General features: G+C 47.5%; 2 protein-coding genes across 5 annotated transcripts in view; one reads left to right on the plus strand and one right to left on the minus strand.

Moving 5' to 3' along the window:
* The window catches only part of LOC309867376 (UPF0235 protein C15orf40 homolog), a 44561-nt gene that overhangs the window by 15785 nt on the left and 1877 nt on the right, over positions 1 to 26899 (minus strand). Inside the window, exons 3-4 of one of the 2 annotated variants that reach the window (XM_082736185.1) lie at positions 25323 to 25450; positions 23168 to 24051 (exon numbers count right to left, since the gene is read on the minus strand). In XM_082736185.1, the coding sequence (XP_082592311.1) occupies positions 23956 to 24051; positions 25323 to 25450 (224 nt within the window). In that variant the 3' untranslated portion in view covers positions 23168 to 23955. Of the gene's footprint in view, positions 1 to 23167; positions 24052 to 25322; positions 25451 to 26899 lie in introns of those variants that run through there. The other variant, XM_082736184.1, reaches the window with a different exon arrangement.
* Positions 10759 to 15166, plus strand: RAMAC (RNA guanine-7 methyltransferase activating subunit). 3 transcript variants are annotated; one of them, XM_082736202.1, is made up of 4 exons: positions 10773 to 10882; positions 11400 to 12202; positions 13745 to 13923; positions 14638 to 15166. In XM_082736202.1, the coding sequence occupies exons 2-4, from the start codon at positions 12161 to 12163 to the stop codon at positions 14822 to 14824; spliced, it is 408 nt and encodes a 135-aa protein (XP_082592328.1). In that variant the 5' UTR covers positions 10773 to 10882; positions 11400 to 12160; the 3' UTR covers positions 14825 to 15166. The 3 variants fall into 3 exon arrangements, with proteins under 3 accessions (XP_082592330.1, XP_082592328.1, XP_082592329.1); XM_082736203.1 differs by having other exon boundaries at positions 11400 to 11447; XM_082736204.1 differs by lacking the exon at positions 11400 to 12202 and having other exon boundaries at positions 10759 to 10882.

Below are 26899 nucleotides of genomic sequence, written 5' to 3' on the forward strand. Positions count from 1 at the left end.
TTCACCTCAGAGCCTCTCCCTGCTCAAACCAGCCAAGTCAGAGTGCTTCAGTCTGGAGAATGGTGAGGAAGGAGTGTGGGGGGACTCACTAACGTTTCTTAAGCCCTACAATCATCTCGGCAGTGGAAGATAATAATTGTTACCATCTCATTCTAGAAATAAGGAGAAATAGCCTCACTCTTGGTTAAGGTCACTCAGGCTGGTCACCGATGCTCTTTCCACCTAAAAATGCTCCAGGTCCCCATGGAGCAAAAGCTCTCGCCCCCGACACACGCCTGTGGGAGGGGGCAGGCTCTCACCCACCAGGAGGGAGGCAGAGTCAACCCTTAGCAATGCCTCACTGGAACAGGCCAAAGTCAAGGAGAGACACGCGTTGCCCCATGTCAGCAGAGGTCACAACCCACATTCCAAGTAGGAGGGGGGCAACGTTACGCAGCAGTTCTCTTGGGGGCGGTGTCTCGGGAGAGAGAGGAGTAGAGAGGGAGTGAGTCGGCCTAAAGGGGAAGTGGGGAGCCTTGTCCACCCGCCACACCCCAAGCCCAGATTCCTCCCAGGGGCTCACTTCTGGCATCTGTGCTTGCTTGCTTGTGGGCACACACGTGTGCGTGTGTGTGCACGCATCTGCCCTAACTTCACTTTGCTGAGTTTTCCCTCAGCCTCGAGTCTGTCTACACCGGATACCTCGCTGGGATTACCCTTCCCTGAACTCGATGGGGTTACCTCGTCCTGCTCAGATGATGCCTACAATATAGCGGGACAATCCTCTACTGGACTCCTCGCTTACATTCTACGATTTGTGTTCCACGTCTCGTCACTTCTGTCCATTCTCCCCAGCACTTACCCTAGAAACATGCTGGGTGTGGATAAGTGCTCGTAGAGAAGAGAAAATAAGCAAGGTCACAAGCTCCCAAAACGTCTCTGGGGGGGGGGGGGTTCTCTAGCATTTAAAGGGGCTTTCTCTAGCATTCTATCTGGACAGAAATAAAATATTAAGTAAATGACCAAACTTGGTGTTAGAGTTTACAAAAATGAGCAAACTAAAGTGAAACGCTGAAGGGAAAGATAAAAGTAATGTTTGCTCCAGAGAAAGAGCTCCTTCCTAGCCAGTGGGGGGGTTTAGTCAGAGGGAAGCTGTCAGACACCTTTCTGAGATGCTCTCGAGGCCCACGGATCACGGGAGCGAACATACGGAGCCCACCGCTGGGTGCAGGCCTGCGGGCGACCACGGGAGGCTGTTGGCCAGTGCTCCCCTTCCCGCTGGAGGATTCACCTTCCTTCTGACTCACTGTCTTCACTGTTTACCTTCGTATCTGCCAACTGTCTGAATCGGTGTTTCAACTGTTCTGACCATCTGCTGGGAGAAAACTTCCAGATTATGTCACAGTTTTCAGAACCTCGAATCACACAGTTTGGGAGCTGGAGGACGTAGAAATCAGCAAGCCTGACTTCCTTCCTTCGCAGGCTCGCAAACGCTTCTCCCCTGCCTTGAGCCCTGGCCCCGGTGCTCAGGTGCCCAGGAGGCAGAGACCACGCATGGTGGTCCGGGGTCGGGGGAGCTCACAGCACCTACACTCCAGCAGGCACCACGGAGAGGTTCCACAAGGTGACCAGGGTGCCCAGGGAAGGGGTGTCCAGGGGACACACAGGCTGTGCACAGGAGGGGGGCAGGGTCTTTAGACACGCTTGGGGAGAAAGTAAGTGGGAAAAGATTTCTCAAACACGAGACGGGACAGGAAGGTAGGGGCCGGAGCAGTCAACATTCCTGAGCACCAGCTACGTATCAGGTCACTAGATTCTACGCTAATCGCCAGAGATGTGAAAGATACAGCCTTGCCCTCAAGGAGTCTCTAATTTAGGGAGATGGGGCTGTACACGTGCAAGATATTCAGGAAGGAATCATGGGTTCTCCTTGGAGGTGGGGACAGAGAAGGGGTGTACGACTGAGGCCGCTCGAAGGTGACATAACAGGCTAGGGTTTACCGAGTAGACTAGAGTGGGTAGGGCACCGCAAACAGAAGGAACAGCACGAAGACAACACAACACAGTCTTCCAGGAACCTGAAATGGTTTGCGCGGCCACGCATTTAGTCCGCGTGGGGAGAGTGGCGGGAGATACTGCATAGGACAGAATGAGTCTCCCCAGGCCGGAATTCCACACTCGAGTGTATGCTGGAAGCAATGAGGAACCCCGGAAAGGTGGGGCCGTCAAGGAACAGAAGTCACCGGCTTTGTGGTTTAGAAAGACTCCTCCACCCCACCCCGAGCTGGCTGGCACACCGGGGTTGGTTATGTTATTCTCAGTTCTTCTCTGCGTGTTTCATAAGAATTAAAGAACACCTGTTACGGGGTAGAGAAGTGTTTGGAGGGGAGCAGCGCTGGCTTACAGGGACAGTTAGAGGCTGTCACCTGGTCTGCATGAGAAGGGGTGAGGGTCCGAACTGTGGCAGCAGGGAAGAGTAGGCTCTCTGCTTGAAGAGACGGTCAGGAGCTGAGGTCCACAGGGCACGGGGAGGGACGGGTGTGCGAGAGAGGGGGAAAGGTCCGGGATGAGCGCCAGCGTCTGGTGTGGGTCCCTGGGAAAACACAGTCCCTGCAGATGAATGGGTCCAGAAAGGAGGATGAACTCGCCTGTGGACATGTCGACCAGACCTGCAGAGAGAAATTTCTAGTGGGCAGTACTTACGAGTCTAGAGCTCAGACTTGTGAGTCTAGAGCTGGCTGGGGGCACCACTGCTGAGTCGTCAGCACAGGGCTGGAAGCTGGAGTCACAAAGAAACTGAGCACGCAGAGGTGACACTTGGAGAGTACAGACAGGGTCATGGGACACCAGCACTTAGGGATGAACAGGGGACCGAGGAGTCGGCTGAGGAGGATCATGGGAAACCTGGAAACAAGGGGGCGGCAGGGTGTAAGGGAGCAAGGAGAGGACAGTGTCAGATGCCGCATGGGTACGAAATAAACCGAAGCCTTAGACAGCCAGTCATTGCGTTTGGCCCCAGGTCAACTTCGTCCTGGCGAAGTGTGCCACACTGGTCTCGGAGGCCTGCCTGGGGGCAGAAAGGGGCCGGTGCAGTGCTGCAGGTGTGCAGGGCTCTTGGTGAGGGGCTCGCGGTGTGGAGAAAGCAGATCCGAGGTGTTCAGAGGAGGACACAGGATTGAGGGCAGGTATCAGTTTTGTTTTGAGACTGAGAAACTTGAGAAGGAAAGGCTCGGGGGTGGGAGTGGGGACATGAAAACAGAGGAGACAGAAGGAGCTGCAGAAGCACAGACCCGAAGAGCAGGTTGCACACTGACCCAAGACGCAGCGGCCCTGAGACCCTGGAAGACAAATGGGGGGAAGGGGCGAGAAGTGGGTGCACTGTAGGTCTGGGATGGAGAAGCTGAGGGAACTGAGGCTGAAGCCTCAACTCCATCTGTGGGGTCAGGAGCAAGGTGGGGAAAGTAAGGCCCAGGGGCGGGGTGACTTGCAGGACATCGGCTGGTTTGCAAACTGCCCCACCCCCCCACTGAAGGCGGGGAGAGACCAAAGAAAGACGCGGGCCCCTCCAGATCAGTGGATGGCGGCTTTCATAAGCAAGGGAATGTACATTTGAGGCTTGTCTTGGCTGGCCACAAGACAGGTTGATTTCCACACTGCCTGCCAGACTCTCAGACGCTTACTAGAGGCCTCCACTGGGCTGTCTCTTGTCTCTCCAGGCTGCATCCTTGAAAACAGCTCCGGCCGTGGGCACGGTGGGCAGGACCAGCTCTGGAAGGCTGAAGGAGAGGTGAGGAGCTTGATGGCTCCCAGGCCAGCTCCACGGTCATCTGGTGGTCACACCCTGTCTATGACCTCCTGCAACAAGCCACAGGGAGTAAGATTTTTAACTCAAGTGTCTTTGACTCCTTGCCTGGTGCTCTGTTCCCTACGTTACACTCACTCAGATCGAAGACACTTACTTCACATAACACCGCCCTGTTAAGAGGGGGCTTCCCATACTTTTCTTTGGAAAGATCACCAGATAAGGCTGCCTTCCCACAAGGGCAGAAGAGGCCACCCTGTCATCAAAGACAAGAAGCTTGCCAAGATCCTGGATTGAGACCTTCTTAAAATGGGGCAGTTAGCAGAAGTTCCTCCTCAGATAAGGATCCTGACTTACTCATGCCTGTCCCAGCGGCTTGGAGAATGCTTGAAACAATTAAACTGTGATGATCACCTCAGTGGACAAGTCTCTTGGCCTCTCTGTACATTTCCAAGGTCCCTTCTAAGAGTAGCAGGCATATTTGATGAAGAGGTGGACGGGAACAGGACACTGAAGTAGATTATGAGAGCCGGGCACTGGAGTACGTAGAGAAAGCAGCCACAAAAAGTGAAGGAAGGACACTAAAGACAGAGCCATCACGGGGCCTCGCGTGGGCCCCGCCAAATGAAGCAGAATCAGATAGATATTCAAGCACAACTTGAATCCAAGTCTCCTCCACCTAGAGAACATAGACTGGGCCACTATTTACATAACACACAAGAGGAAAAGGAGAGAAAAACCCTTCATCTCACAAGAATGGGAAGAGACTTTAGTTCCAACCCACTAAGCCCAATGCATAGCTGCTTCCTCCCCAAGACTGCTCGTCTTTCCTTCTGTGATTTCTTCGAGGATACCAACCGGCTCCTACAGGAAATAGTCAAGCTCAGGTAGCAAACAAAGGAACTAGCACAGGCTTGCTTCCTACCCTCTCCTGGGGAAAGTCCCTTATGCCAAGGACTCCTCCTGTGGGAGGATGGCACCGAGGGCCGGAACTGGATTAGGATCTTGTAATCTCTGATTAAAACAATTCCTTGTAATTAAAAGTCACAGGAGGACAGATGTGAATCTACCCCGATGCCTCAGGGCGCCTGGGGGGCTCAGCTGGTTGTGTCTCTGAATTCTGTTCAAGTCACTGAACTCAGGGTCTTGAGATCAATCCCCGCAGTGGGCTCCCCACTCAGCGGGGTGTCTGCTTGACATCCTCTCTCCTTCGGACCCTCCCCTCAGTGGTGCGTGCAGGCCCGTGCGCTCTCTCTCTCTCCAAAATAAATACATAAATAAATTTTTTTTAAGATTTTATTTATTTATCAGAGAGAGGGGGGGAGGGGAGAGAGCGAGCACAGGCAGACAGAATGGCAGGCAGAGGCAGAGGGAGAAGCAGGCTCCCTGCTGAGCAAGGAGCCCGATGTGGGACTCGATCCCAGGACGCTGGGATCAGGACCTGAGCCGAAGGCAGCTGCTTAACCAACTGAGCCACCCAGGCGTCCCATAAATAAATTTTTAAAAAAGAAAATTCTCCAAACCAATGCTGCATATAACCTGAAGCATTTTCATGCCGCTTAAATATTTATGTAGCATATAACTATCATTAGCATCTGCATAATGTCTTTGTTCACTTGAACATAAAGCACTTTGTATATGCAGTAATTATTTCTCATGATAACCTACTGAGGCAGAGAAAGAGAAAGGATTATTATTCCCATTCTGCAGAAGATAAAAGCAGGGCAGGGAAACATGTTGACATTTGCCCAGGTCAGAAAAAAGTGAGTGGGAGGCTTTTGTATTTTAATGCTTTTTCAGGAATTTATTTATTGAGCCCATCCCTGTGCTTGGCTCTATGGAAGACGGTCAGTATATTCATGGGTGGGGCAGGGAGGCTGGGGGGAAGAAAGGTAGCTTATTTTTTTTTATTCTTCTTTTTTAAAAGATTTTAATTTATCCATTTGAGAGAGCACATGCACATCAGAAGAGGGAGGAGCAGGTGCTCCCTGAGCAGGGAACCCGATGTGGGACTTGATCACAGGACCCTGAGATCATGACCACAGCAGAAGGCAGAGGCTTAACCGACTGAGCCACCCAGGCGTCCCAGGAAAGGGGGTTTGAATAAAACAATACAAAGAAAGACAATTTGCGAGCCTGTAGTTCCGACTCAAGCTATAGGCACAGAAGTTCAATCTTGCCACAGGGCACAGTTTCAGAACACAGTAGGCCACATCTGCTTGGTCCCAGAAATGAGAGACCTATTCCTCTACTCACTAGGAAAGGAACAGACATCAAAAATAAACACAGTATTCCATCTGTATATTCCTGAGAGGGAGAAAGTATGAGAGCTCCACCTTACAAGGAAATGGGCTGAGATGAAAACCACGCACTCCCATGTTCCCTGAGGACACGCTCCAAAGTGATGGCCCATTGTCCTCTGTCCTCCTGCCCTGTGGAGTCACTCTTCTGTTCACTTTTTCAACCAACCATCTTCCCCACTAGAATGGAAGCTCCCTGAGGGCAGGGCTTTTACCCTTATTCGCTGATGTTTTCAGGGCCTGGCACAGAACCTGGCATCTAATAGGAATTCAAAAGACATCTGTTGAATCGTGAAGTACATCTGAAGGTTCCGGTTCCAGTTCTGCCACTGACCAACACTGCGGAGAAGTCATTTCATCTCCTGTGGCATTAGTTAAAAGAAAAAAAGTAGGGATGCCTGGGTGACTCAGTCGATTAAGGGTATGCCTTTGGCTTGGGTCATGATCCTGGGGTCCTGGAACCGAGTCCCACCATCGGGCTCCCTGCTCAGCGGGCGCCTACTTCTCCCTCTGCACCCCCGCCCCTGCTCGCACCCTCTCTCTACCTCTAAGCAATAAAGAAAATCTTTTAAAAAATTATAAAAATCTTAAAAAATGTAAAAAGTGTTCAGCCAGATAGTCCTTTACAGTGCTTCAATACTGTGATTTTATGCATGCTCAGAATCGTTAACCGTAACACAAGGCCAAATGGAGTGTAAACTGGAGCGCAGGGCTAACTGTCACATTTCCTGTCTGCCAGCACCTTCCGAACATCCTTCCTCTGTCTGGAGGATGTGCCACCTGTGAGTCCTGCCTCTCCCAAGAGGAAACTAAACGCTCACTTGCCCAGCCTTCCTTTCCTTTGGGGATCAGCCCTCTGACTTGAGTCCTGCCTGTGAGATACATCTTTGAGAAATTCCTACAGAGGTAGAGAACACGAGGCAACAGGTAGGTTGTCCTGGCTGGGTGTTTTGAGGGGAGGCAGCAGGGGCAGAGTTCCTGCCTTCTGGGCTCCCCGGCAGCCCCACTTCAGTGCAGTTGGGGCTGGGCAACAGCAGCAAGGGGGCTCAGTGTGGCTCCCCATGTGTGGAGTATGGAAGGAATGGGAGGAAACAGTGTTTCACTGTGGAAAGAGCAAGGTTTGTGGAAGGAGCACAGACTTGATCCAAGTCCTGCTGCCACTCACCAGCTGGGCCCCTTGAAACACCTGCATAACCGCTGGAACCCCAGTTTCACCACCTTTAAAGTGGTCGTTGTCCAAGGTCACTCACAGCCTCTGAGAGTAGGAGTTTTTAGCTGCCACAATCCCCCAGGGACATCAGCTGGTGTGTTTTGCCTCCAGATGACTGGGTTGACATAAGGCTTGAAATTATGGGTAAAACTAAGTTAATTTATAGGGTTGCTTGAAGATAAAACTGAGATATAAGATTAGTAACAGAGACAAAAAAGTCAACTAACATAGGGCAATCTTTTCCAGATGTATCCACAGGCCCAGGGGCATTACTATCCAGTCAACTCTTGGTTTCGGCTCAGGTCATGATCTCCTGATGGTGGGATCTAGCCCTGCATCAGGCCCCACCGCACAGTGGGGAATCTGCTTGAATTCTCTCCCTCTGTCCCTTCCTCCCACCCCCACCCATCACCTCCCTTCACCTGCTCTTTCTCTGGAGTAAATAAATAATTTCTTAATTTTTTTTTTTAAGATTTTATTTATTTAAGAGAGAGACAGTGAGAGAGAGCATGAGCGAGGAGAAGGTCAGAGGGAGAAGCAGACTCCCCGTGGAGCTGGAAGCCTGATGCGGGACACGATCCCGGAACTCCGGGATCATGACCTGAGCTGAAGGCAGTCATCCAACCAACTGAGCCACCCAGGCGTCCCAATAATTTCTTAATTTTTAAAAAATATTTTTATTTGTATTTTTAAAGGTTTTTCAATCTTTAAATTTTAAATTTTGATTTAAATTTTAAATCTTTCTCTAGAGTGGATAAATAAATCTTGTATTTTTTTTGTTAGAGAGAGAGAGAAATAGCAAGAGAAAGCATGAGTGGAGGGGGGGAGTAATGAGAGGGAGAAGCAGGCTCCCTGCTGAGTAGGGAGTCTGCAATGAGGCTTGATCCCAGGACGCTGGGAGTATGACCAGAGCCAAAGGCAGATGCTTAACTGACTGAGCCACCTAGATGCCCCAATAATTTTTTTTTTAAAGATTCCATTTATTTATTTATTTGACAGAGAAACAGAGAGGACAAGCAGGGGGAGCAGCAGTGGGAGGGGGAGCAGACACCCTGCTGAGCAGGAAGCCAGACACAGGGCTCAATCCCAGGACCCTGGGATCATGACCTGAGTCAAAGGCAGATGCCTAACTGACTGAGCCACCCAGGTGCCCCTAAATATTTCTTTAAAGAAAGAATATTGAAAGAATTAATGGGCAGAAATAGTTGCATTGATTTGAACTGAAATTGATTTGAATACCTAGAGTTCTTTACAGAAATTCTCAGGAGCTTAGGAGCTTCTAAGTACTTATGAAATTAAAGAAATATACTCTTTGTTGTGCAAGCCCTCATCACCTGGAAATAATGCTATAGTAAAGTTACAAAGAAGCAAACAAATGGGTCTCCCACCACCCTCTTTTTTCCGACTGTCCTCCCTGACTCCTGATACCAGGTGGGGAAGCATTTTTCTAAGTTTCTCTACTGTTACACTGCTACCATGTATTTATTCTAATTTCCTCTTCAAGTTTATATTTCCTATTCCTTCCTCCTAAATATGGGTTTTCCTGAGGCGTAGGCCTTGGCCTTCTGCTCCTCTCTATAAATACTTTCTCCTTTGGAAAGATCATATACACGGATGATTTCAACTGTTGTTTCTTCATGGATGACTCACACATTTACATATTTAGGCATAACCTCTCTTTCTTCAGCTTTAGTCCCGTATTCCTAACCTGCCATCTCAAATTCTACAAATCTTTTTGAGCACCATGCTAACTCCTGCTTTAAATTAACTCACCCTAGGGGGTCCCTGTGTGCCTGGGCGGCTCAGTCAGTTAGGCCTCTGACTCTCAGTTTCAACTCAGGTCATGATCTCAGGGATGTGGGGTTGAGCCCCTTCTCCAACTCTGCCCTTACATGGAGTTGGCCCAGCTTGTGATTTCTCTCTCCCTCTGCCCCTCTCCTGCTCTCGCTCAAAGAAATAAAACCCACTCACCCTATGGCTATCCCTTCTCAGTCCCAATTTCCCAGGTTTACAGGGCTGCAGTTTTCCCTGATTCCTCATAATCCTTTGCGCCCACCATCCACTCCGTTACTAAGGAGAGTGTTACTCGAGTTACTGCAACCTTGCTCTTCCCCTCTCACCTTTACTATCCCACACGGACACTACCAGAGCTCCTCATCCATACCGTCTAGCCACTTTGCTGGCTCAGTGTTTGTAAAACATGGCTTGGAATGCTCACAGCTCCACACTCATGCCACATTTATTGAGGGCTCGCTTTGTGCAAAGCACAACATTACGCATTCCAGAACGTAGGAATGATAAAGGTCTGTTTACAGTCTGGTCTGGGGAAGAGTTGTACACAATTTTAGTTCAAAATTAGAAAGTGGTACTATCTGCATGAATGATGAATGGTCCAGAAAGTAGGATGGACATTCAGCAGGAAAGAAAATTTATTTCTAGATGGAGAGGCCACTTTATCTGGCTTTAAAGACTGGACAGAATCTCAGCATCCTTAGAAGATGGGAGGGGAGGGTATTCCAAGGAGAAAGAGACAGGAGCCGTCTTTAGAAAGGTAATGGGTAATTCATGCAAGAGGTGCTTCCTGCGACCTTGCCACGGGCAAGGGAGAACGAAAGGGGAACGGCAAAAAATGAAGTTAAGAGTTCTTAAACCAAGTTAATAAACCTGGCCTTTCACCCACAGGCAACAGGGAGCCAGGGAAGACTTTTGGTCACAGAGACGATCACAGCAGCTCTGTCGGCTGGGCGGGCGGCGAGTGCCGCCGGAGGAAGGGTACCTAGGAGAAAAGCCGTGCGTGTTCCCCGTTCCGGGCCGGTAATGGGAACGTGGCGCGGGCGGACGGTGGGTAGGGAGAGCGGGTGCCGGCGCTGCCGCAGAGGGACGATCGACAGAACTCGACATCGGACGGCAGTCAAGGGGGGAAACGTCAACTGCGGACATCCAAGTGTCCAAGTCGAAGCCGGCGGTGACGCTAACAAAGCGGGTGCGCCGTCTGGAAGGACGGGGCCCGGTTCCCTGTGGGAGATCCGGCGGCCACGACCGCAGAACATCCGGGAAGGAGCGGCCAAGACGCTCGGCGGTTCCTGAGCGCCGACGACGTCAGCGGGTGCAGAGGGGTGTTTCGGCAGACCCGGTTCCGAGCGGACGACAGACACCGTCCTCCCGCGGGGCGAGGGGCGCGGCACCGCCGAGGCCCTGCGCTCGTGCCCACCGTCCCCCGCAGCCCTCGCCTCGCCGGAAGTGGCCTCCCCCCTCCTCTCCGCACATTTCCTGAACGCCTGTCCCCACCCGTCACCGGCGCCCAGCCAGGGGACGCTTCACACACACACCCCAGGGAGCGAAGGCTGAGAGCACCAGGTTAGTAACTTCCCGCAGGCGCATCGCCCGCGCCGTCCGCACTTCTCCCGCATTACCCAGCTACTGCGAAAAAGCCGCAAGCGAGCCCGCGATCTCGCGATACCTGCTGGGCCCGCCCCGCGCCCGCCCGCCGGAAGCGGAAGTGGGGCGAATGTCGGCTTGTCGCTCGAGTGGCTGCGTTACCTTGGAGAGCTGAAGTGGCGGGCGATCCTTTGGCCGCGGTGTGGGCCGGAGGTGGGTGTTTCTGCGTGTGTGGCGGGCGGGGTGCGGCCCGAGCGGGATGGACGCGGCCGTCGGCGGGCCGGTCGCCGGTTGGGGAGGCCACGGGGAGCAGGGAGCCGGGCGGGCCGAGCCGAGGGGCCTCCTGGAGCGGGAACCCCTGTCGGCCCCCACCGGCCGTCGCGGCCGCGGCGCTGAGGGGCCCCGGGAGGGAGCAGGCCTGTCAGGACCGTGGTGGGCAAGCCCTGCCGGGCCCTGCTGGCGGTCTGCGCCCGTCTCCCGGGCAGCGAAGGCCCAGGCAGGCGGTCGCGTCCGGCGCCAGTCGGCCGCGGGCAGCTGCGGGTGGTGTCGGAGGGCGAGTCTGAAGGGCGGACCCCTCCTGTCCACGAGGAGAACGGAGCTCGTTCCCGGCAGCGCTCGGACTAGCGTACTGGTGTAGGAGGCCCGGCGGGGCGCTTGTCACCAGCCCCCCCCCCCGCCCATTCTTCTGAGGGTTCCTTGGAGGGAATCAAGCGGGTTTTGCTTCCCTCAGATCGAAACAGCGTAAACATTAACGGGGGCAGCCGCCTCAGATCGCTCGGTGAGTAAAGCTCAGATGCGCCGGAATCCTGTGTAACGCTCTCAGGAGCGCGCAGGAAGACGCCTGCCCACCTGTGGGAGGGGTCGTGGGAGCCGCACTGTGCCTGAGGGCACAGTCTGCCCTGTCTGGGGGGTGGGGGCCGTCCTTCTGAGATTCCCTCCGTAGACCTGACGACACACCAGTCAGCCAGTCCCAGACACACTGGGAGAAAGAGCGCGTCCGGGTGGTGCCGCTTGCTCCCGCGCGGCAGTCCTGCTGTCCGTTGCTGGGGTAAGGGCAGGCGTGGACACACTGGCGTTTGAGGGATCCCGCGAAGAATCACGGAAGACGCGGTCTTCCACCATCACGTGTGTTTGTCAAAGGCGAAGTAACACAGGAAGAAAAGTAACTGTCGGACGTCAGGCGAGAGGGGGAGATTCAGTTTTCGTTTCAGCAGGTCCCGCACGCCCGAATCATAGAGCAGGCTTTAGGAGTCGAGGCGGAGAGTAGGGCGACGAGAAGCTGACGTTAGGGTTAGGAGAGGCGGGGGGTGGGAGTACTGACCACCGCTTGGCCGAGGAAGACGGCAAGTGGGGCTACCTACCGAATACGGATGGGGCTTCCAGGCCGTGCGTAAGGATGAAGAGAAGGAACTCTTGGTCCCCTCGCTTCTCAAGGACGAGGCTCTTGTGGCCTGAGCCAAATCTTTCTTCAGAGGTAGAGGGTCTCTGAGAATGTGGGTGCAGAAATTCTACTCGGCCTGCCGAACCCAGCTGGTAAGAGGTTTCAGGGTTTTTGTTTTTGTTTTTTTTTAAGCTGTTACATAGTATTTATCATAATTTTCATTTTGTTCCAGAGTAAGACTACATTGGATGCCTCTATAAAGTACCCCAGAGTTGAGTAGCTGTTCATTTAAATGCCTATTTGCCTTTCCATTTTCACATCTTTCCTGTATTTTCAGTTTCTCTTTCTTACTGGTTTTCTTTTCCTATAAACAACCTCAGCAACACTGTCCTGGAAGACGGGGGTCCTCTTCCAGTAACTCCTTCGCTACTACTCTTTCCCTCTCGTGTTCAGTGAAGCATTTCGAAAGCTCACTCTGTAATCCATGTAGATTTCTAGTTCCTTAGCTCCAGTTACTTCTCAGTGAACTGCCGTCCTGCTTCCATCCCTAGTACTCTAACATAATGACCTCCTGATGGCTAAGTCCTATTAATTTTCTCCTCTTGGTTCTGTCACTGTGCCATTCCACACTGAGGACCATTCACTCTATTCTCCTGCCGGAAGCTCTTTTGCATCTGATCTGTGTGTATTCTCCTCTTATCCCTTCTTTATCTCCAACTTTCCTAGAGGTCAGTGTGCTCTAGGATTCTGTTCCTTGATGTACTTCTTACTCCACAGCCTTCCTGAGAAATCTCATCCACTCTCACAGCGTTAACCACGTTAACAAAACTGCTGACGTCTCCCATATGTATCATCACCCTAGTTCTCAGTCCCAAAATGGGTAACTGGGAGCTGGTTCTCCCATGTGGATGTACATCCTGTAACTAACTTCAGACTTCATATCCTCACCCACACTTTTTCCTGTGGTTCCTGTGGCACCACAGCCCATCCAGACATTTGGCTAGAAGTCTGAAAGTTATCCTTTATACCCGCCTCTGCCAACATCTAGTCATTGTTGTCTAGTCAGTCCATTAGTCAGTGTAGTCCAGTGTAGTCAGTCCATTCATTTCTAATGAAATTCCTACCAAATTGCACATGCAGTTGCTGCCTCAGATTCAGCCTCCAGTCCTGCAGCAATCTGCCTTTGGTCTGTCCTCATGAGTCTCTTCCCTACCCTGTTAGCAAAGAGGTCCTTCTAAGTAGTCAGTTTGCCCTACAGGCCTCCCTGCTTATACCACTTAGGCTGAAGTCTTCCCCTTTCCTACCAGAATAAGGGCAGGGTTGTTGGCCTGGAACACAGTTTTTCACAGTTTGGTCTCTCCCCATTTTTCCAGCTTTGTTTCTGGACATTCACTATTCCTCCCTCTGTATTTGCACCAGGTCTGTCTCTTACACTAGACTGAAAGCTCTTTGCGGGGTGGAGGCCCCGATATATCGTTCATCTTTGTATCCCAAGCACCTGTTAGCACAATGCCTGTGGTACTGAAATCAGGAAATACTGAATGAAGTATCTAAAACCATTTTAAATTTAAAAATATACTAAGACTTTTACGCATACCTTGCCTAAATTGTTCATTTCTTGGTTTTTCACTTGTCGAGTGAGAGAGTATTATGTTTTTAAAAATTCTCATAGAAACCTATTAAAAACTGTGCAGAATTTCAGGATGACAGACACTTCTGAAGCTGTTCCCAACTTTGAAGAGATGTTTGCCAGCAGATTCACCGAAGCTGACAAAGAGTACCAGGAGTACCTGAAACGCCCTCCTGAGTCCCCGCCGATCGTCGAGGAATGGAATAGCAGAGCCGGTGGGAACCAGAGAAACAGAGGCAATCGGTATGTATTACTTCAGGAGACGCAGGTGGCTGATGTGGGAGAGGACGGCTTTACTCCGTGTGCCCGTTAAGGCCAGTGAGGCCAGGGGCCGGCCAGTGTTTCTGCTCAGAACCGTATACCTCGTGCCTAGTCACTGCCTGCAAGCAGTGAGTGGCTGGTAAAGATTTACTTTAATGTTTTGTCAGCACTGTGTGTTTTTTTCCTTGCTGTTCAGTTATGTATGTGTTTTAATGTTGTTTTTTAAAATATTCTTTCTGTAGGCTAACATTTTATTTTCTCTGCCAATATAGTTTATGAACCTAGAGTTTTCTACAAAACTTTGTGCTAGGTTCTATAAAGAAGGCCTTGTCTTTGGTTTTACTTTAAGAAAGCTATACAGTGGGATTTCGTCTATTTCATAATTCAGAATAGCTCTTGTACAATCGAATAGACCTCAGTTTGATTCAGAACTGTCCTATTGTTGTGGGTTTCGTGTTGTGGTCTGCCTGTTTCTCTGCAAAGTGTATCCAGTATAATACTGGAAGAATGATTTAAATCTTAGGAAAGTTTTGAATAACTTGCTACATATAACATTCTGCAGAGAAAAGTGTTTTTTACACTTTTGTTTATGGAGTATGAGGTTGAGAAATGAAATGCAGCGGGTAGATTTGTCATTTGTATTTTTTAAAAAGGGAAGTATAAAAATCTTTGTTTTTTTTTTTTTTGTTGTTGTAGGTTGCAAGATAACAGACAGTTTAGAGGTAGGGATAGCAGACGGGGGTGGCCAAGTGACAATCGATCCAATCAGTGGCACGGACGATCCTGGGGTAACAATTACCCGCAGCACAGACAAGAGCCTTACTACCCCCACCAATACGGACACTATGGTTACAACCAACGGCCTCCCTATGGTTACTACTGATGGAAACGTCAGCAGCTTTTTGTGAAATCATTTCCTCTGTTAACATGACAAAAGTTTGTGTGTATCTTCTGTTGGTCATAGTTTTATATCTGATTTCAGAGAGTGGATTATAAACTTTTTGGAACTTGTGACTTAAAAAAAAAAAAAAAAAGATCTTACTAGAGATGTGCTGGTTCAGTATTCCCCTAAAAAGGTTGTGGATTCCATTGCCTGACTTCTACCTCAGATTCTTCTTTGTTTCATGACTTAATAGTGCTTTGAAATTGGTGTCTGTGTTCCTTGTTTGACCTCCAGGAGTTCTGTCTTTGTTTTACAGAGAAATAAAAATTATAAAGTGGAAAATGCTTGATTTTACTTTGTAAGATAAGGAAGTATCCATATACTCAGATTTTCTCATTCCCAAATTTTTACAGCGGTTAGTACAGTCAACTCCCGAATGCACAACTATGCACACTTGTAATGTGTTGTACATGGCATCAGCAGTTGAAGGTTAAAACGACTGTAGATGCTTCTTTTTGGCTTTCATTGTTGTGACTGTGGTACTTTTTATCATTACTCCAGGTAAGAGTGATGTCCACAACCGCTTTGGTCCCTTTTTTGAGGATGTCAGAAATAAAACCTTCAACTGGGGAAGGGAACATTTTCTGTTTCAGTGTCTAGATCTACTGGTGGGTGAGATTGGGGCACACAGTCATTTTGTTACAAACTGTGAGGCTTTTTGCTAAGTTAAAGCAGATCAAAATTCACATGTTCTAAAAGAAGTTTAACTCTGTAAATGTTCTCCTTTCCTTTTCAGTAGTGTGTATATAATGCTGCATTCCGACTACGTACTTTTATGTACTTATATGAATTGATCGTACAATGTTATATTCACTTCCAAATGTGTATCTTCGCTGCTTCCTCTCATTCACTTCCAAATGTGCATCTTCACAAATACCGTGATGCCAGAACTTCCTCTCAGACCGATCAGTATATTCCAGATCATTTTAATGGCTATTTCAATGCTTTCGTTCAAATAAAGTACTTACAAGATTAAGCAATTTCTCAAGTTTTGGCAGTTAGACCATTCATTAATGTGATGAACCTTTTCGTTTTTTATTGCTGTTTCCTTTATATCTGTTGGAAAGGCTTATTTGGCTTAAGAGTAATATTAAGAGTAGAAGCTTCATCATAGGGAAAAGGAGTATAAAGGCAATTCCCCAAACCTGCCTTCCGCTGCCTTCTCTCTTAGCACTGCACTCTGGGCCCTTGAGGTTGACTTCTCCAGGCACTACTTCTCCATGCTCTGGACCCAACTCTCCCCTCTACTTCCCCTTCATGAAGAGAGCCGTCCTTTCAGGTAACTCTTTGATTGGAAAGGATCTAATAAATCAGGTCTTCACACTGAGATGTAAATAAAATTTTAACAGTAAGATAAGGGTTTTCCCTATACCCCTCTGATTACATCAGTAGGCACAGTGCTGTTACATCTCTTTCTTGATACTGCAGATATGTAGCCTAGGCAGTCCAGAATGGCCTCACTGCACACCACGATCTTCTCTGCAGGCGAGTGGGTTATTAAAACTACCCATCAAGTGACAAAGCACAGGCACTGACTCACTGGGGTGGCAGCGGCCGCAGCTTTAGAGCAGGACCCTCAGGGCTGGGCTGTCTGCCGTGCCGGCTGCTGGCACTACTTACAGGGACCTATGGGCCCACGGGGCAGGGCTTGGAGTGAGGGATGGGTCTCCAAGGAAAGGTTATTTTCCAATAGTATTGAAATATTCACAGATGGCCTAAGTATCAGCCCTGCCTGCTGGAAAATACGATGAGTCCTTTTAACGTGAATTATTTCTGTATTCTGCATAAACAGCCCATGTGGTGGTAGTGGTTTGTCTTTGTTTTTTTTTTAAACAGTCACCATTAGACTCCCCTTTATGCTTAAAACGGAGAGGAGGGGTGCCTGGGTGGCTCAGTGGGTTAAAGCCTCTGCCTTCGGCTCAGGTCATGATCCCAGGGTCCTGAGATTGAGCCCCACGTTGGGCTCTCTGCTCAGCGGAGAGTCTGCTTCCCCCCCCGCAACCCCGGGCTCTCTCTCTCTCTGCCTGCCTCTCTGCCTAGTTGTAATCTCTGTCTGTCAAATAAATAAATAAAAATCTTTAAAACAAGGGGCGCCTGGGTGGCTCAGTGGGTTAAAGCCTCTGCCTTCGGCTCAAGTCATGATCCCAGGGTCCAGGATCGAGCCCTGCATCGGGCTCTCTGCTCAGCGGGGAACCTGCTTCCCCTTCTCTCTCTGCCTGCCTCTGGCTGCTTGTGACCTCTATCTGTCAAATAAATAAATAAATCTTTAAAAAAAAAAATCTTTAAAACAAAAAATGGAGAGGAAATGAAAGTCATGGTTTCTGCTTCATGTAGGAGAGACAGAAAATAACGTTAAAAAATTTAAGGATAATTCAGAGACTGATCTGAAGAAAGAATTAAAATAGTGTTAAATGGAATTAATCTCAAATAGTCTGTTGTAATAGCCTATAGCATTAAGCATAAGGAGGCCTGGCTTCCAGTCCTGTTCTTACCAGGTAGAGGACCTTGAGAAAAATTGGTTAAGCATGGAGCTTACATGCTCACCTGTAAAAATGAAGAAAATACCCTGCCCCTCTTCACAGGGTCATCATAAAAAAAGTGACCAAACATACAAGAGCTTAAGATAGAAACTAGGGCTTCGAACCGTTAACTCCCACTGGCACGTAACTGGTGCTGCATAAACATTTGTAGAGTCAATGGGAGGGAAGTATTTGGTCAATTATAAAGCACAGTGTTGATTTAAAGGGTATAGAGTAACTGACAGAAGATAAGGTAGAGCAGGAGATTTATTGAGAATAAAGATTTGTCATTCTTATGTGAATTAATATATGAATTAGAAAAAAGAAATTCTGTCCTTCAGAATAGAACAAATTTCAAATATCAAAGAAAATTTATATAAATATTGAGCTAAACTTAGCATTTGCTGTTTGAAATTGACACATTTTAAAATGTCAAATGCTGATTATGGAAACATACCAGATTAACATCCTTTTGAGACCAGCTTGCTAGAGACTTGAGCTAGAGGGTTTTTTTCATTTGTTTTTTTCTTTCTTTCTTGAGTGCTAGGATTTGAGGTTATCCAGAGTACTCATAACCATGGGTCACGGTTCTGAGGACAGTTGGAACTCTTGAAACCAGATCAGAAAAAAGCCATCTGGTGAGATTGCTAGCATGGTTTGGGTTTTCAAAGCTGCATTCCTTATAATGCTCAACAGACAGGATTTAATTTTAATTTTCCCTTTGTAATTTATTTGCCTAAAGGAAAATCTAGAATTTTATGATAGAATTGAGTAGTGTCGTTTTTTTTTTTTTAATTATTTATTTATTTATTTGACAGAGAGAGAGAGAGCTCAAGATCACAAGCAGGCAGAGAGGCAAGCAGAGAAAGAGGGGGAAGCAGAGCAGGGAGCCCGACGTGGGGCTCGATCCCAGGACTGAGATCATGACCCGAGCCAAAGGCAGAGGCCCAACCCACTGAGCCACCCAGGTGCCCTGTGAAATGTCAGTTTTAAGTTTAGAATACTAAAACGGAAGGAAATGATCTCTTGCCCTGAAGATTACTAGTAACACTAATTCTGAATTCCACATCTTGTTTCTAAAGATAGTTTTTTTAACACCTTAAAATTTTTCCAAGACCCATTCCCTCTGATTCATTCAACCCAAACACAGATTTGGCTGTGTATGGAAACCTATGCCCCTGACCTTTGACTTCTTTTATTTAGTATTATTGCTTATAGTGAAAGGCAACTTGTTGTTTTCATAGAAAATGTAGGAAATAAGACTCCCAGCTCACAGCAGCTTGTATGATTTAATAACTTCAGTTAGCTGGGAAGCTGGCTTGTGAACGTGCTTACTTTGGTAGCATTAGACAAACAGGTATTATAAACCTGAAATTCATATAAACCTTTTCATTCACCAAAAAGCTTATTTGGGATTTGTCTTTCAATATCTTGTATTTTAACCACAGAATCATATTTGAGATATAAATGAGGATTTTGAAGTACTAGATAGACTTTGGCTAATTCTGTGTGAAAAAACCAATTATATAGGTCACTCAGTTCCTTCCTCTCTATATAAATTTAGAAATGTGTGCTTTTACAGTCCTCTGGCTTTTAATTTAGAATGAATTAAGGCCAACAGGAGTAAATACTCTTGACATTGGCAGGAATTATGATGTTAATTTTTAGATTTCTACTTCAGAATTCACATAGACTCTTCTTGCTGTGTTCTATACTATCTAAACAAAAATTTCCCTTGGCTCCAGATAAATTATTATGGAGCCAAATCAACAACTAGATTCAAATAGATTATACCACTGGACTCCAAGGTAGCCTTGGGCAAGTATCTCCTCCTCTCTAGAGGTCTAGACCTCTACTAGGACCAAGTTTTGAGGAAGATAGGGACAGTAGTGGAGATCCCTTAACCTGTGGATGTTCTGGGAGAGAATGGCCTGGGTCGGGCTGGCTGCATGGGCCTCATTGATAGGACTGGACACTCTCAGGACGAGCCAGGGTTGAAGAAGCAGCTTCAGCTCCTGCACCACTGCGGAGGCTGCCAGGTGCCAAGAAACATTATCTGAGGAGCTGGTTACCAGTGCCCTCAGACGGGAAGTGGAGATAAGTTGTGGATAACACCCCCCGGATTGTAAGATTTACAGGACAGTATGAGACAGTAAGAGGACAGGTCTTCCATCAAAACTGCTAACGTGTAATCTGACTGTCCCCTTGCAGGATTAAGTGAAAGCATTTACAGAAAGCGTGCGTCACGGGGCTGGGTACATGGTAGGCTGCAGGTCTGGGTCAGCTGTGTGTGTCCGGAAGTGCAGTGGGCTGGGGGGTGCCTCTGAGCTCGCCTGGTGCAAGAAATGCAGCTCACATGTCTTTCCCCAATGTCTCCATGGGCTCACGGGCTAATTCATTTGCTGTTTTCATTCCTGTCCCTAAGGGACACACAGAGCACCATGTATTAATTACCAGTTAGATTTTCTCTGGGTTTCAGTGACTTCTCTTGAGACAGCTTCAGGGCAATGATGTGATGATGATCTCATGGTTTTTTTCCACTGTCAGTGCCTTTAACTCCCTAACGGATCTCCAGCCTTTGTCTGAATTACATAAATAAAGCTGCTCTCATTGCTAAAGGCCAGAGCTTTTGTATTTGAGTGTTTTCTCATTTTAAAATTTCCTTCACTGTATATGTTTGGTGTGCATACAAAATAATAAATACTGTAAGGAAGTGAAACACTACCCATCACTGCACTCATCCAGCGATATTGCCTGTTGTGTACGCTGCTCTTTTACCATGCCCACAAATATGTCTAAATTTGATAGTTTTCCTTGTTTACTAAAGTGAGATTGTATATAAATATATATACACACACATCTATCATTCTTTGTTCGTGCAACGTAACAAACAGGACTCTAGTTCAGTAATTACAGATTAAAAATTAACAGTCTAATACTCTCACGTATGGATTTTCTGTTGATTATATGATTATTCTCCGGTAGGTATACGTTTAGATTATGTTTCCCCATTTTTGCTCAGATACTCCTTGGCATTTTTATTTTTGTGTGTTCTATGAGGTATTCTCCAATGTAGAATATTAGGTTAAAACATCTATATTTTTAGTTAAGTGCCACATTTTCCAAAACACTGTAGCAGTTCACATTCCCAGGTGACAACATATTAATGTACATATGCGTCTCCCCTCTCCCTTCCTAGGACTTCAACTTTTTGTCTAGATGGCCACAGGCGTTGTTTTTGAATTCCGAGAACTTCACTTGGTTTTATGTCCTTGTCAGCCATGCTTTGTCAGTATTTGCCCTGGGATGCTGCACCTTTTATTCCTTAAAATCCTTTTTTTCCCGGTATTTTCTTGATTATTATCTTGAAATCATTGTTCTCTTCCACTTTTGGGGTTCTTTTTCAGGACCCCAATTATGTTGTTGATTTCCCTTTGCCTGACTGTTGATTTCCCTTTGCCTGACTTTTAGATCTATCATTTTCCTTTCTTTGCTCACCTTTCTCCCTCCTGCCCTCCAAATTTTGTGCCCTATTTTCAACCTCTTCTCTGTTGTTTCCAACGAGGCCTTTTTCCATGATGCTTTTGTTTAAAAAAGAAGAAATCTGGTAAGCCACCTTTCAAGTGCTCAGTAAGCACATGTGCCTAGCAGCTGCCATCCTGACGGCACAGTTTCGGAAGAGGACTAAAGGCTTGGAGTTCTGTTGACTTGACTCACTTCCCCTCTGCCCCAGTTCTCCAACCCCTGAGGGTATCTCTGGAGAAACACAAGGCTCTGACACAACTTGAAGGCCAATGTGGTAGCAAAACCATATCATGGAGGCGTCTCATGTAGAAATGACCACTGAGCCTGTAAATTGCGCTGCTGAGTTTGGGGGTTCCCCCCTGCCCAGACTCTCTATCAAAGGGATTAGATGGACCCACACAACCAGAAGAGGATTAGGAAATGCTGAAAAACTTATCAACTGAAGTGTAGAGGCAGAGGAAAGCCTATCCGGGCAGAAGTAGGTGGTCTTCTCACAACCTTGAAAAGGGCAGTTCCTGTATCAAGAAGTGTGAGTGTCCAGTGTTGTCCCAGGAGAGGGGCTGAGACATGATGAGTCTCTTTGATGGTCCGAGCTCCCTTGCCCCATCCCCTAATTTCTTGGGTTCGGATCCCACGCTCTCCAAGCAGTCTTCAAATGATGACTGGCTTCTTGAAGAGATTTCCCGAAGCAACACAAGCTGCTCACTCAGGGACCCCCATTACACAGTCCATTTGGCAGCTGTGTTCTTCACTTACATTAGTAAACTGGCATTGTGTTTAGAAATGAATTCCTTGCCAATTTTCCAGCCCAATTCCATTTTCAAAAACACCATCTAAGCTGGGGATTTCTGCAAACTGCACAATGGAGACACTGGGGGCCACGCTGACTCCACTGAGGTACTGAGCCAGGACCTCTGAGAACCCAGCCAAGGAGGTTACACCATGGAGCAGTTAACACAACACTCTGGCCGGAACTGAACTCGAGGAATGTGGGGCTAAGCCTAAGTAATGTCTCCAAGACCAGACAAGAAGGATTAGCGTGTGACACTGGTAGTCCGGCCCTACGGAAGACATCTCCTACTAGTGCTGTTCGCTTCAAAAAGGAATCGTCAGTCCCTTCAGAGTCTCGGTGGCTTCCTGCTGTTGCGTTATGGTGCCATCTCTTGGATGTAAACTGAAAATCTAGATTCTTAAAATTTTTAGTCTCTAGTCACATGCATTTTAAAAATCCATAGTGGGGGTCACAGTGTGTTTTGGGAACTTATATTTTGCATTACAGTTAAAAGGAACTACTTAACCAAATCCCTTACCACAAATTCCAGGTGATGGGGGGTATGCTAGCAATTCATAGCCCAGAAAAAACCTGCCTCCTGAAGTCTGAGTTTTTGGCTGCTTGGAACTTTAAACATTGCAAAGGTGCCACCTACATTCTCCGGTTCTCTCCCCCACCCGCCAAACCCTTAGACACAAAGGAGCAGGAAGAAGCTTTAGAGCTTTTAGAAAATATCAGAGCTCTTCTTGGTGAGTGGCCTCTTTGCCCGATGGAGGGAGTGATATATGGTCCTGAAACCTAGAGCTGTTGTTGCCTTTTGGCCTCCATGAGGGAAGCAGGCTTAGGGCTGAAGCTGGCCCCGCTAGCTAGAGTGAGTCAGGTAAGGAGAGAAAGTGGGTCCTTGTGAACTCACTTAGCTGCTGCATCAGGCTAACCCCTAAGCCAGCCCTGCCTCTGGACTTGCCAGGTACTGGGCTAATAAATCCCTTCATTGTGTAAACCAGACAGAGCTGGGTTTCCATTACTTGTCAAGGAAAGCATCCTAACAGTGATCCATGTAAAACAAAACAAAAGAACCACAAGTAAAATGCCGCTAGCACACACGCTGGAATGTGTGGGAAAAGTTCTGAAGCTGAGATCAGGTACAGTAAACCACATTTGGGGGCAATATGGCACAATGGCTTCGAGAATAAGGCAGCTGAGCGTAACTCATGTTCCGCCATTAGGACTGGTTATGCTCTTGGGTAACCCAAGTGACTCTTCTCGTCCTTGGTTCCTATCAATAGAGTAAGAGTTGTACAAGATAATTTTTATTAGTAGTCCTTGGGGATTTTGTATTTTTAAACATTTTGTCTACCAATATATTTTCTCAGGTACTTAGACAAAAGCACAAAACTGCTTTGATTCTGATCAGCAAAGGTAATGAATTTGTTATTTACCTGACCAAATCACTGTTTTTGCATTGAATATTTAAAAACAAGGCATTTATTACTAGCTTTTGAAGCTTTAATGTAGGAGAGATTCCTGATGGGCTTTTACAAATATGGAGAGTAGCTTCCAGGCCCTCTTCTTTTAAGGCTCTTTGGAGATTCATAGGAACTACCAGATTTGAAGACTACACCCTCCAATGAGGACAAAAATTCAGTGACTTCCCCAAAATAATTAATAGTAAATTACAAGTCTTGAAAACTCTTAGTTTTTCACTCCACAGTTTTCAAAAGACAAAAAAGGCATTTTTGTATGTAGATAAGCCTTTTAAAATATAAAGACAGACCACAAAGCAGTATGACAGGTTTTCTTCTGTTACTTGTAAACTCCAGACAAGGCAATCCTCAGAACCCTAGAGGTGCTGTGGAAACCTGTTCATTTACGATCGGCATAAAATGTGGCCAGGAGTCAAGGGACCGTGGTTCTGGCTGCCACACCTCATGGTGTGATCCCGAACAAGTCTCTGAACTTCTGGAGTGGAAGCCCCATCACGGGATCAGAGGGGTGACAGGTCATCCTGAAGGTGTCTTCCAGCTCTGTCATTGTGTAATGCGATGAAATCGGACTGATGTGTTCCAAACTCTTTGGACGTCAGAACCTATACTGAACATACAGTACTTTTAAAATTCCTACTTCTCTTCTGAGTCCTGTTCTTAAATTTTCTTTTCATGTTCTTCAGTGCACTGAGGTATATTTTCCTACTGAACAGCCTCTTCACGAATAGCAATTAAAGCGCTTCTCAAGGATGTACTTCTCATAACTTGCTTTTATTGTTTTTCAACTTGCTGCTTTAATTTCTCCAAGATCTCCTCTGCCGTTGTGGACGCTAACAGCTTCACCACTTTTTCACGAGATTTACCGCCCTGGACCAAAAGCAAAAAATGTTGTCAGGACGACTCACCGGACAGAGAGCGCGGGGCTCGGCTGTGTCCTCAGGGCTGCCGGGTGGCTGCAGCCTTCCTGACCGCTGAGCTACAGCGCCTTCTCCTGTCAGTTCTGCATTCCTGGTCTAACCGACGAGTGTATCTTACGGTCTACCTTACTACAAATGTTGACAATTCTCCAGGGTTTTTACCTTCATATATCAATCTCTCTAATAAAAACTGGCATTCAAATTTCAAAACGAATAGAGTCCAGAAGTAGAATACTGTGTTTTTAAGTAACTTTTTTGTTTAAAAGTGAAAATTATTTTTAAATTACCAAATATTGGAACTTTCTATAAACTTTGTATAAAAATAATTCCAAATACAGAACTATTCTGTTACACATTTCTGAAAATTTAAAAAAAAAAAAAAAACCACCAAAACAAATGCTCCAATTCCACAACCAACTGAGCCAAGAGTTTCATTTGGAAACATCCTTTAAAGAAGGTAAAATCTGAGCAGGGATCATCTCTTGGGGTAGAAGAGTGGGAAGCCCCTTTCAGGCCAATGTCAGAGCATGTGCACTGACAGACTCAGAAATGACCTGCCACAGGCGGGAGAGCTATCGAAGGAAGGGGCCGAGGGGAGAGATTTTTAGATACAGCCTATTAACCAACGACCGACTGCCGGCGAGAACCTGGATGCAGAGAGTGAGCCTCCAGCAGCACCGCTGAGTCCCACTCCTGCAAGTTCTCTTTCAGTAAGTCCTGAGTGACGCCAGGATCGTGTGTTGTACACCTCACTCCCAGCTGATCTGATACCCACCCCCAGAGGAAACCCATGATAGTAATGACTTCATCTCTTCCTCCCTCTTCCTAATGAGCTTCTCCAGGGAGCCAGGACAACGTGGGGGACCAGAAACATTCACATGTCACTAAAGGACCCTTTCAGACTTCTTAGCATGGTAATGACTTGAAGAGACAGACGGATCAATCTGACAGCAGGTACAGGAATACATGTAGAAAGGAGAAAATGCTCAAAATGGTTTCAACCAAGGAAGAAATGTACAGAGTGTGGTCAGCCTAAGGATCAAGCCAGTAGGAATGAAGGTGACTACACAGAATCACACATGTTAGTGATTAAATGGATGAGAGTTAAAAAACAAACACACAAACAAAAAACCCCAGCTTTTCAATTACTTGGAAAAGAGCCCATATTTATAAAATAATGACTGATGCGTAATCATCAAAGCTGTTTCCAGAGAGACCTACCTTATCCAAAACCACGTCACTCTTCCTGAGCTCCAAGACCTTGGAAAGGTACCGACAGAGCTCGGCATTAGCCTCTCCTTCCGACGGGGGGGCTGCTATGGCCACGCTCACCGCTTCCGCTGTCACGTCTGGAATGAAATCAGTGTGGACTGTGTCTTTAAGGAATGAGGATATTTTGCAAAAGGGTTTACACTTCCCTGGCACAGAGTGGATTTTCCATCAATAACTACCGCGTGAAGAAATGAGTGAGTAAACTACTCACACCTGAGGGAACGTTATAATAAATATGGCTCCCCCGTTTGAGGAAAGAAATCCAGAGTAAATTGACATCTTCCCTGTCCTGCAGACCAAGATGGGCCTGGAGTCCCTCCCCGGCCTCATGCAACTGGAAACTGCCCGAGTGGTATGCAGAGCCCTATGGTAGGATCAGGAGCCGGGTGAGAATGAGCCAGCCCACAGGTTCCGCCATCAGGAAAATGAGAGCACTGGACTGATTCAGCTCACGTGAAATGCCTCGAAGGTTTTTAAAATGCAGCATTTAAACATTTACACAGCACTTGTATCCACAAATTCGATGGCATACAAACATGTTTTAGGGACTTCACAAATATTAACTTGTTCAATCCTCATAAGAGCTTTATGAAGAAAATATTAATGCCACTAGGATCTCCGGTTTACAAATGGGGCAACAAATCCAGATTTGCCCAAGGGCACGCGGCTATAAAGCGATGTTGTGAGTCAAAGTTAAGTTTAAATGCATGCTTTGACATGCTGGGCCAAAGAGCTTTGCTTTGGAAGAGTACTCCTGCCTCCCTGGTCGATGCGGCCTCTATCAAGCACTCCTGCTCCTAGTCCCCCATGGTTATTCCGGAGAGAGAGAAATGTCTACTCAAAGGGTTTGCAAGTGCGCTGAAGCTGGTCTCCACCTGGGGTTACGCAGGCATTTTCACACACTTACACCGCGCCCGTGTGAACGACGTGGCCACAGAATCCATAAGCCACAAAGTGGCACAACAAGCCGCCTCCTGTCCTGTCACCAATTCCCATTCTGCGATGTGCCTTTTTCCGCATTTTAGTAGCTTTCACATCCAGACGGGTCTCACAACAGATGGTAAAGAAAGTGTTCACAGGGATTCTGTCTCGCTGGTACACAGAATACTTGTGTACCTTCTAGTGGCTGGCATCTCGAGACTTGACGACACACGGTATGCCGACCGGACTGTCAGCCGCGACTACTCCGAAAATGCGGGCCACGGTGGGTGCGGCCCACACAGACAGGCTGACGCAGCCACTAGCACAAACCAGGCCCAGCACCGCAATTAGGAGGTCTTGTTTTCAAAGTGTAAAAAAAGAAAAGGAATAAAGAGCTTTGGAGGAGAAAAAGACCTTCACCTTCACCCAGAATGCTGCCCCCCCACAAGTTCCCCTGGACTCCCCACATTTACAGTAAATGAAAACACAGCTACTCAGGAGCCCTGCCTGCTGGCCTCCCGGTGTCCACCTAAGAGATCCCTGAGGCACCGTTTTGGGCTCCAGGGAATCACCTGGAAGCCTCTTAGTTCAATATCCCATCCCAC

This window comes from Mustela nivalis (assembly GCF_964662115.1).
Source record: "Mustela nivalis genome assembly, chromosome: 6".
NCBI lineage: Eukaryota > Metazoa > Chordata > Mammalia > Carnivora > Mustelidae > Mustela > Mustela nivalis.